The 11,181-nt window shown below is 38.6% G+C and overlaps 1 protein-coding gene across 1 annotated transcript in view; it reads right to left on the bottom strand.

The window, feature by feature from the left end:
• LOC107656152 (pleckstrin homology-like domain family B member 2) overlaps positions 1 to 11,175 on the bottom strand; it is a 32,144-nt gene extending 20,969 nt beyond the window's left edge. Inside the window, exons 1-4 of the mRNA XM_016443874.1 lie at positions 10,288 to 11,175; positions 4,807 to 5,148; positions 2,484 to 2,624; positions 1,309 to 1,446 (exon numbers count right to left, since the gene is read on the bottom strand). Coding sequence (XP_016299360.1) covers positions 1,309 to 1,446; positions 2,484 to 2,624; positions 4,807 to 5,148; positions 10,288 to 11,118 — 1,452 coding nt within the window. The 5' untranslated portion in view covers positions 11,119 to 11,175. The remainder of the gene's footprint in view (positions 1 to 1,308; positions 1,447 to 2,483; positions 2,625 to 4,806; positions 5,149 to 10,287) is intronic.
• Between the last annotated feature and the right edge of the window lie 6 nt (positions 11,176 to 11,181).

The following is an 11,181-nucleotide window of genomic DNA, read 5'->3' on the forward strand; positions in this document are numbered from 1 at the left end:
CGTAAAAAGACAGTATAAGTCATTATAATCCGTAATTATGTCCCCACTGGATGCAACAAATGCCTCGTTTATAATGGGTTTTAATGTTTTTGTCTCGTTGCTCCGGCCGGACAGTGCATCACAATCTGGTAAGGGGCATAACATTTCCGTCACACACTTGAGGTATTCAGCCAATCACAACGCACTGGATAGCTGGCCAATCAGAGCACACCTCGCTTTTCAGACCGATGAGCTTTGTAAAAATCGACGTGTTTCAGAAAGGCGGGGCATAGAGGAGAAACAATGATGTAAAGTATGTGGAAAATACTGTGTTTTTTGAACCTTAAACCGCATAAACATTTCATTACACCAAATACACAAAATAATGTTCTTTTTAGCAACATCATATGACCCCTTTAAATACATTTCCATCTGATAATACAATTTAACTACATTTATCTGGCACAAAACCCAACAATAATCTCAATTAGGGTAACATAAATCTACAATAAAAATTAATAATGAAACATGCTAAATTCTTTAACAGACTCAAAACCAATGATGCACAACAGCAATTGGCTACAAAATACCACACAAGGACTACACATTGGACCTTAAATAAGTAATTCATTTTGGTATATTGAAGTTTGTGGTTGCATTTTGTTTACAATTTTCTTTAAAAGAAGTTACTTATGCATACAATGTCTGCATTTATTTGGTAAAACAGTAATATTGTAAAATATTATTACCATTTAAACAGTTTTCTATTTTAACATTTTTAATTGATTTATTCCTGTAATGGCAATTTCAGCATCATCACTCCAGTCTTCAGTGTCACATGATCCTTTAGAAATCATTCTAATATGCTGATTTGCTGCTCAAGAAACATTTCTTATTATTACCAGTGTTGAAAACAGTTGTGCTTCTTTTTTCTGCAAAGGGTAATACCTTTTATTCAGGATTCTTTGATTAAGAAAGGTCAAAAGAATTTATTTGAAATAGTAAAGACATTTATAATGTTACAAAAGATTTCACTTTTGATCAATTAAATGCATCCTTGCTGAATAAAAGTATTCATCTCTTTAAAAAGAAAACAAAAAAATCTTACTGCCCCCAACTTTTGAACAGTAGTATAAATAAAATAGTACACTTTTGATAATTATGTGAACTGTCTGAATGAACTAAATCCTTAAAAATGAATGACTACTGTACTACTGTACACACCAAAAGAACGGACAGTTTAGGAGAGCGCATTTGAGTTAAATTAGTAGCGTCAGCAGGTATAGTTAAGTACTCCCACTGATATACAGACTTTATCATGGCACATACCTGAGATTTTTCCATCTGTGCTTTGTTCTCAATGTCAGCCATCTTCTCTTTCAGTTGCTCCAGAGAGTCTTTCTCCTGCTGTAGCTGAGCCATCTCCGAATCCTGCTCGCCTTCCAACAGAGCGCGCTCCACTTCCAACTAAACACACACACAAACTTGTACTACATTTTTTACTCAATCTAAAGTTCACTGTCACTTACAGTAACTACTGCAACAATTTCAATGATTTCGTGGCAAACAGTGGTGTCATGTCACTACGATCTGGACTACCTAGAAGGTGCCTCATTTCACACAAATAAAAAGAGGCCCACGTTCTAAACCCATAAAAGCCCAACCTCATAAAACTAGAGCACAACACTGACATTCTGGGTTTACTGAATGGGGCTGTAATGGAACAGCTGACTTAGCAGGAACTGCTGGCTCAAGACTAACCTACCTACGTAACATTAATCAAGAGATGGGAATTTCTGCTTTAAGGCCAACTTCGCAATAGCTTTCTCTTGTGCTTTGGACTTTATGAACAACTTTGCAGTGTCTACTGTAAGAGGGCATAGAAATAGGATACGTTCTTATGTTCAAAACCAACTTGACAGGGTGAAAAACAATGGAACAGAAGCAATTTGCAAGAATCAAGACACCATCAAGTAGGCCAGATAGAAAAAAAAAATGTCAGCTAAGCTCTTAAAAATATTCTTTACAGCCATCTATGGTTCCATGAAGAACCTTTAAATTCCATGCAACCTTTCCATTGCACAAAAGGCTCTTTATAATGAAAAATGGTTCTTTAGATTTTTAAAATATTCTTTATTTATGTTCTAAATTTACCTAGGCCTCCTAACCTCGGTAGATTGTTATGGAGAGAAAAGAACAAAAAGGAGAAATGAGGATGACAGGAAGGGAAAATGTATTACAGTGGAGGAGCATTAAAATATTGAAATCGAATCAGGAATGAAGTGCATCATTTAAAGGGAAAAACAGAGAATATGAGGCTTTAAGTGAAAGTAAAACAGATTTATTCTTGGCAGTTCAGACCTCCATGTCTAGCTGTGGTCCTCATCACAGCTCCTGATTACTTTGCCACATGCACAACTCTCCCACACAAACACTCTCCCTTCGCTACTCCCACCATCCCAGATCTCTCCCACTTCCTCCATGACCTGATGTGTCTACTGTACCTCTCTGATGGACTCCTCCATCTGGTTGTTCAGGTCTTTGATCTTCAGCTCTAACTCTTCCATATTGTTCAGGACCTGGATCCTCTCCTCCTCTATACGTCTCGCGTCCAGCTTCAGCTGTGTGTCATCCTCAGCAGTCTGCTGAAGACACGATAATGTAAGCAACCACACAACTATACTGAACAATGTAATAAGTAAAATACATAAAAGACATTAGGTCAGTTTAAAATCAAAATGATTGAGTCAGCGCCAATAGCCTCGTGGGCAGTGCGCCGACATATAGCGCCATTGCGCTTTGGGCGTCCCAAGTTTGAGTCCCGGTTCGTGGACCTTTCACGACCCTGCCCCCCTCTCTCTCCCACTTTGCTTCCTACCTAAATACTGTCCTATCCTAATAAAAAAAACAGTCTCTTATTAGGTTTTGTATTGGTTAGGATGCTTTCTTAGAAGTTAGCTGCCTATGTAGACAGCAAAAAGCAGGGCAGCTCACTAGGCTTTGAAACAGAGCTATCATGTGCATTTTGTCCCCATTTATTTCAGCTGCTATTAGTGAATGTTTAACCTTCCAAGCTTAACTTATTAGTAATGCTGGGTTTTGAATTGATTCCTAATGCTACATTTAGAACTGGCCTAGATGGCAATGCTAGTAGTGTAAAGCCCTTTAATGCAAGCCATCTAGAGCATGGACATGCCCCCTTCTGGCAGCTGCTCAGATCTTTAGCTCTGAGAAACAGGATTCACTGAATGAACACCAACAGTGATGAATGGGTTCAACGTAAACTTCGAGGAACAGAGGGGCGGCTCCATTTCCTAAACCAATTATTTATCTAGGTTTTCAATATCCGTGGAAGGTGATCTGCTTATTTTGAGTTTTATAAGCAAAAAGTTGACCTTTGACCTGGAAGATTCCACATGTTTGTGCATGTATGATTAGGACAGCACATATGGGTGAGAAGACTGCCATTCTTCCACTGTGTGAGGCAAAGATTGACCAAACACAATGCGCATGACCCTGTTATATTTGGACAGTGATGTTTATATCTGCTCATCACAGTTTATACTATGGAGGGCACAACTCTGAGTTGCTTCAGCTGTTTCTGTGTGGGCTACAAGAGAGAAAGAGGGCCAATACAGATTTATAGTTTCTATAAACTGGTTTCCAAGGCCATTTTGTGTTCTATTGCGTATACCTTTAGATGGATAAATAACAGAACCAAAGCATGACTGCTACTCCTGCGCAGTAGACTAATTACATTAGCCCATACAGGAGTTGAAGGGAAGACTCCTTGAATTCCTTCTTGGATTAAAGTGTGCGTGAGGTTGTGTGCATGCCAAGGAAGGGTGGGAAACTCTTATAACCTCTCCAAAAGGTCACAGGAATTAGCAGTATGGAAAAGGACTAGCTTTACATATGATTCAGTTACCTAACAAGATTAAAACACACACTGCACACAGAAAACACTTCATGCATGAAGCCATAATGGAAAGCAATCAAAGTATAGCTGAAAGTCATCTGACAAGCGCAGACAATCAACTATACTATACTATAATATAAGGAAATGCTGACATGGACATATACTTTAAACAATTTATTGAATTTTACAAATGAAAATATTAATATATATTAGACTAATTAAATTGTAATTTAACAGTCGAAAAGAAGTATATTACTACCATTGCACATATTTATAATATAAAAAATGCTGACAAAGAAATATACTCTTTAAAATATTTTTTCAATTTAAAAATTAAGATTATTATAATATATCACTTATTTGTAAATTAAATAAATAGTTTAAAAGGAGAAATTAAAATTACAGAAATTTATAATATAATATAATATAATAATGAAAACATGGAAGAAACAAAATATACAATTATTTAAAATATGTATTAAATTTAAAAAAATTACATTATAAATTCCTGAAATTATCATACACTTATTTATTTTACAAATATTTATTAAATTAAACTTATTAAAATCATAATATAATAATATACAAGTACATTTTTATTAAATGAATAGTTTAAAAGAGTATTACCATTCCAGCATAATATAATATAATAAACATTTGTAATCAAACAGTTTAATTAGAGTACATTTCAATTTCAGCAATTTTTATTTAATATTACAGTATCTTAAATATAATCAGTGGCCCAAAAAAGTATTTGAAAAATTAAAAAGTTTTGATGCAATGCAAATGCAATGATTGTTAACCAAATGGTCCCATGGTGATTTTTAGTAGATGCATGAAGTCAGTTCCTCTCATTCATACACTTCTAAGAGTAGCTTAAGTGGCTTAAGACAAGCTTTACCAATTACCTTTATTATCCGTGTCAGCCGAGGAGAAGGGGTGGGAGCGGAGCCAAGGACAGCCGTTTTCTCCGCCCTGGCTTCTCTGTGTCCACTATTCTTGCGCTGCCGTACCTGTCTCTCCTCGCTGGCCTGGGTCTCCTGGGCTTTAAGCCCATAGTTGTTTTCAGCAGAAATGCTGGCTGACAGACTTGCAGAGTCTGAGAACGTGGACTCATCATCTGACACCTGTAATTTCTCCAGCTCCTTGTTGATCTTCTGCAAGTCTGCGACGGCCAAGCCAGTTTTGTCCTGCTCTGCACGGCCCAGCCCGGAACACAGATTAAGGATAGTCTCCAGACGCTGACGTTCCTATGGATCAGACAGAGACAGTATGAAAAAAAATGCATATTCAGACACTTGCAGCATCAAAACTCACAATCAGACAGCTGGAGGAAATGATAAATTTGGAAACCTGTCTCACCTTTGAAATGCAAACAGATTTACCTGCAGCAGTTCTGAACATGTTTGTTATTTGAAGAAAACCCACTGCAGATATTTCACACTAATAGCCCATAGGTAACCTAAAGAAGAACATTACTGCTATTTCTCCAAAAAGGTCCAATATACAAACATCTTTGATTCCAAAAGCACCCTTGACAGCCCCAAACTGCGATCAGAGAAAGACCAGACGAAGACAACCAGGCATATACATCTAAAAACAACCCGGGCCATGAAGGAGTGCACTTGGCCTGAAAGAAATCCCTGTATTTATCGACTGATATGGAAATGCAAACAGCAAGTTCAGGCGAGCATTTCCAGAGCCAAGAAAAATGATCTCACTGGTTCATATAGCTGCGAATGAACAAACCGGCATGTTAACAGTTATTAAATCCATAAAGAAGATATTTCCTTGTAAATTGAAACCTGGTCCGCAAAACAAGCCCAGCATTTTTATGCATTCGCATGGCCCTATTCTTCAGAGTGCTCTACTCACCATATCAACGGATCCAGAGGTCAGAGGACACATGGTGACCTCACAGGAGAAGATCATGCCCTCATCAAAAAGATGACAGGTTTAGTTATGTTCCTTAGCACAGCACGTACAAATTACAGAGAGACATCAACGAACCAAGCCGGTGTCAGAAACACAAACCCTCTGATGGAAGGTTGATGAGTCAGTGGGAAGGGAGATTGCAAATAGAGAGAGAGAGGGGGAGCTCTCAGAAACTGGGCAGAGAGTGAAATTAGACCCAATAAAAACACTGCTGGCACTGGATGGGAAAGGATATACAAATAGGAACAGCGTGATTCAATCCTTCCGCTTTTATTCATGACACGCTAACAGCCCCAATGCAAGAGCGAAGGGTAAAACTTCACAAGATCTTCTCCCATAATCCTAATCAGTTTACATAAACTCTGTATCAGTGAAAGACCATTCTGTCAAATGATAGGATATTGCTTTGCGGTGTATTTATTCTTAATAAAATAAACATGATGTTATTTAAATCACTTTTCACATTATATAACCAGTGCTATTTATATCAAATGCATATGGTTCATCCAATGTTATTGTGATGTCCATGTCAAATAAACAAATAAATAATAGTTCTTAACATTTTGATCTAACTTTTATTTTCAGATTAATTCATTTTTTATATAATTTATTTAAATAAATTAATAAATCTATAAAAATTTTTAAAAAATTGTAATTTTAGTCATTTTTCAATTTGAGTAATTTTCTTATACGTGTGATTTTTATCATTTCTCTTTGAATATTTTTTTATTTATTTTTATTTCTGTTCCATTTTAGTACTTAAACTTAGTTGCTAAGGAAACTTTTCAAAATCTTCAAGTTTATTACATAATTGAATTTTATTTCAATTCACAAAAATGTTTTCAATAGTTTTAGGCTATTAAAAACACTTAATAGAACAGAAGTCAAATTTGGTTAGCAAGCTAGCAACTTAGACTATTAGCTTAGCATAGCTCTAACAGGTAATGAAAAGTTGTAGCTAGAACAAGCAAATGCAAATTTAATAGGGAACTGGAACAGGATCTTGCATGAGGAAAAAAAGCAGACAAAAAGCATCTCTGTCCACTGATAGCCATTCAAAGTCATTGGCAAAGCAATTCATATATTTGCGAGCGACGTATGAATTACCAGTAAATACATCTCAAATGCATGAAATTAACTTTTTTTACATAGATTTTTCCAATGCTGCTGCCATTTGGAAATGCTATTGGATAGTTTTCTCCCAATATTTTAGACCTCATTGGGCTCTGAAACAGAAAAAACAAAACAGCACATGCTACGCAACTGTGCCATCATGAAATGAGTGTGTGTTTTTTGGACATGTACAACCATGGCTAAAGTCTGTAATATTACATTCCTCTGAGAGTTTTTTTTTTTTTTTAAAGAAACCCAGTGAAAGTCTATGTGTGGATACGATTCTCCACCTGTAGCGGCCTTGTTTTCACTCAGTGCTGGCCTTGTAAAGATCACCAGCCTGTAGTTTTGGTGCTAACTAATGAGTGGGCAGCCTACGATGATGGTTTGGCCTCTGCCCAGCAGGGCGGCGCCACAGGTGGCCTCCCTTAACCACAGCGTGCAAAAACTCTGTTGCCTTTCATTTGAACGCCATTGAGAGCAGCTGAGAAGCAAGAATGGGGCATGTTAGCATGGGCAATTTGCCAGGATCATCTGCAGCTGTGGGTGGCCTCCCAGAGAGAGTGTATTCGAGAGGCCGGGTTCAATGAAAGTGGATGTGGTTCTGGGCTGTCGAGCGGTCTATTAATAGGAGGTTTATGCAGCCACACCTCTGCTTGGGTCTTCCACCGCATCCACTACAGAGAACCAGGGGCCTTCCTGCACATGGTGTGTTTGTTATAATCGAGAGGAATGCCAGAGCGCAAGTTTGGCGGGAAGATTAATTAGGCTGCAGGTGGTGTCCCCCATATCTGAGCTCCCACAAGATCCCATATTGCAAGAAGAGTTGAAATATCACAAGCTTTTAATGTGATACCCCCTTCACAATGAGAAAAGAAAACAGGGTCATGGAGGAGGAATGTTAAATATTCTAGATGAAATCAATCTTCAAAGTCATTTGTTCTTTATATTGGGTGAGTCTTAAGAAGAATGATATGCTTCTAAAGAATTATAATAAAAATGAAACAGATGATTGGACATGCAGATGTTTGAGTACTTCTATAATGATATGCATATTTTGTGTTAAAGTCAACATAAAACAGAATTTAAAACCCATTTTACTTGAAAATGTGAAATGTGAAATGAAATGTGACATATTTGTGCATTAACTAGGAGATTTGATGTGAAAAAAGTAGGGTGGGATCACTAGGAGTCATTAGGAATTGATTAGATTATGAAAGGTATTACAGTCACTACTTAATTACATTTTCATGCTGACTTTAAAGCAATACATCAACAACATTAAAGAGATAGCTGACCCAAAAATGAAAATTCTGTTATTAATTACTCACCCTCATGTCGTTCCAAACCCGTAAGACCTTTGTTTATCTTCAGAACACAAATTAAGATATTTTTGATGGAATCCGAGTCACAGAAACGTAGTAAGGACATTGTTAAAATAGTCCATGTGACATCAATGGTTCAGCCGTAATTTTATGAAGCTACGAGAATAATTTTTTAGTGCAAAGTAAACTAAAATAACTTTTTTCAACGGTTTCTTCTCTTCCGGGTCAGTCCGCCGCGATTCATGAGAACCAATAGCATGTTTAGGCACCACGCTATTGCATGGGGCCCCGCGGTCCAGGGAGGCCCCCGCGGAACGTGATTTCTTCCGATGGGTGTCGAGAACCAGCATTTTTTTGGACCGGTGCGTAATTGGGTCAATACCGGACTACTGATAAGCTTCAAGACAAACAATACTGTTATCGATACATGTGTTGTTTTATCTCCGTACTTCTGTGTTAATGGCGAATTAGAAACTGTTCTCATAAACCGATCTCAAGCTAATGACGCGCCTGCTGTAAGAGGTTTGGCATGAAATGCAGCGGCCTCAATCTCTGTCCGGCGTGGGTAAAATAATTGTTATGCTGAAGGTAAGGTAGAATTCATATTTCTTCATTAAATAACTTACAAAATAATTTGAAAACTTTCTGTGAGGTGATTATTAATTATTAGTTTGTAATTTTACAAACAGCACAAGTTCTTCACGAGCTCTCTGTCTTTCCCTCTCAAAATGCGCAAATGGCTTCATATCACCACATCGCGTCTGCACTATAAGCGAGCTGCACACTGCACGGTTGACACAGGAACGGTCACAGTTTACACGCATCGTCACTAAAGTTTATAATTTGCATTTCTTTTTTAAGTTTGGCCAGTATTTAAACCATTCAGCACTCGTGCGCTCTCCAGAGAGCACACTCAACAATTGCCCCATTGTAAAAACAAAAATGCACAGCATGATCAAACATTTAATTACATATTTTTTAAAAAACTAAGTAAAAAAATTCCCCTCTCCACCACTCAAATAAATTAAAAAATCCTCCCTCCCACAAGAGTCACCTAAGAGGGGAATTCACCCCATTTTCAAAAATGAAACTCAGGCCCTGAATGAATGTCTGTAAAAATCCTGATTGGAGTATCACTATAAATAATTCTACATGTTAAAAAGAAGCCTTTTTTTATCATGTAGATAAAAACTGAGATAAAAAAGTCCCTCTAAAACAGAGAGGGACACTCTCTTTTAGGAAAAATCACGCCCGCTCCCTGAGAAAGTCAATATATTAATTTTCTTAAATAAAAATATCTAGAGATGCCAGAATTCTCTATTACATTCTGTTGTGCTCCTATGCACATGATGTTCCAATATGTTGTGCTATGGTATGCTGAGGAAATCTCTTTCTCTCTCTCTCTCTTTAAAGGGCCTTTTTATTTTAAAAATGTGCTTTATGTGCCTTTGGCATTTGTAGGCATTTGTAAACTGCAGTAATAAAATAACTTGAAATTTTCAACATCTTTTTACATCATTTATTTTTGCACCAAATTATAGAGAGTAGTATGGATAACTGTATCGATAAGCAGTATCTTATCGGTATCGATAAAATGTAAATGATACCCATCCCTACCTCGGAATCGATTGCAAAATCCACCGAGGGGGGCCCCTCCTGGACCACTAGCTGAGGGCCCCCAAAACACTAAACACGCCCCTGATGAGAACACTCCCATGAATGGAAGAAAATTGTTATTTGAATAAAGTTGTTATTTTAGTTCTCGTAGCTTCATAAAATTTAAATTAGTCCTGATGTCACATGGACTATTTTAATTATGTCCTTAATACCTTTCTGGGCCTTGAACATGGTAGCTCTCTTGCAGTCTATGGAGGGTCAGAATGCTCTTGCATTTCATCAAAAATTTCTTAATTTGTATTCCGAAGATGAACAAAGATCTTACGGGTTTGGAATGACATGAGGGTAATTAATGACAGAATTTTCATTTTTTCCCTTTTAATGATAAAAGTCTCTTACCAGTCTCTCCACTTCTTGTTCCCGCAGTCTTTCATCCCTCTGTCTCTGATGGTAATCTTGAAGCTCCTCCTTTCCACTGAGAGAGCTGATGCTGCCCTTTCTCTCCCTGAAGCCACTCGGCGGACCCAGGCCTGCCTTTCCGAACGACTGCCTTCTCTCCCCGAGGCCAATCTCCAGAGCTGGTGAGGGACCACGCATGGCTTGCCTGTCCACTTCCGAGTAACAGCTGGTGGATGTCAAACTCACCTTCTTGGCCTGGCGGGGGCTGGTGGCTTCTCCCAATGTCATGGTGACATCTGGTGGGGCTACGGTGTGTTTGGTTCCAGGTTTATTGGACAGCGAGATAGAGACCAATTCAGAATGACCATTCTGGTGGTTGGAGCCAGTTGGGCGAGAAAGCTGGCCATCAGGAGACCGATAGCTTGGTGGGAGAGTGAGTTGAGTGTCGGCAGGTTGATAGAGGCGTGGTAGGGAGCGACTGTGCGAGCTCATGCCTGTAAGTGACCCAGCGGAGTACTTTCTTTGCCGTGGAGTGGGTTCGAGTCCTCCATTGCGGCCTGCATCTGGAGTGTGGAATCTACGAAACAGACGAGGACTAGAAGGCATGCTGGCTGCACCACTACCGCCCACTGGCGTTGGCGGGAGGGAATCGGTCACACCGTTGGATGAACCATTCCACATTGAGAGGGCTGAACCTGAAGTCCCAGCACGACAACTGTCTGGTGTATTGAGGAGGAGACTATCCTGAGATTGGTTCTGGGTCATGAGTCGAGAATAAGGAAGTGATGTGTCACGCTCTCGAGGGTCGGAACGACGAGGAGATGGAGGCATGCTGCTGGATGAATGTGCTGGTACTTTGGCAGCAAGTGGTGGCCTTTCGGAGCTGTACAATCG

Source organism: Sinocyclocheilus anshuiensis, unplaced genomic scaffold (assembly GCF_001515605.1).
Source record: "Sinocyclocheilus anshuiensis isolate Anshui unplaced genomic scaffold, SAMN03320099.WGS_v1.1 scaffold1851, whole genome shotgun sequence".
Classification (NCBI taxonomy): Eukaryota; Metazoa; Chordata; class Actinopteri; order Cypriniformes; family Cyprinidae; genus Sinocyclocheilus; species Sinocyclocheilus anshuiensis.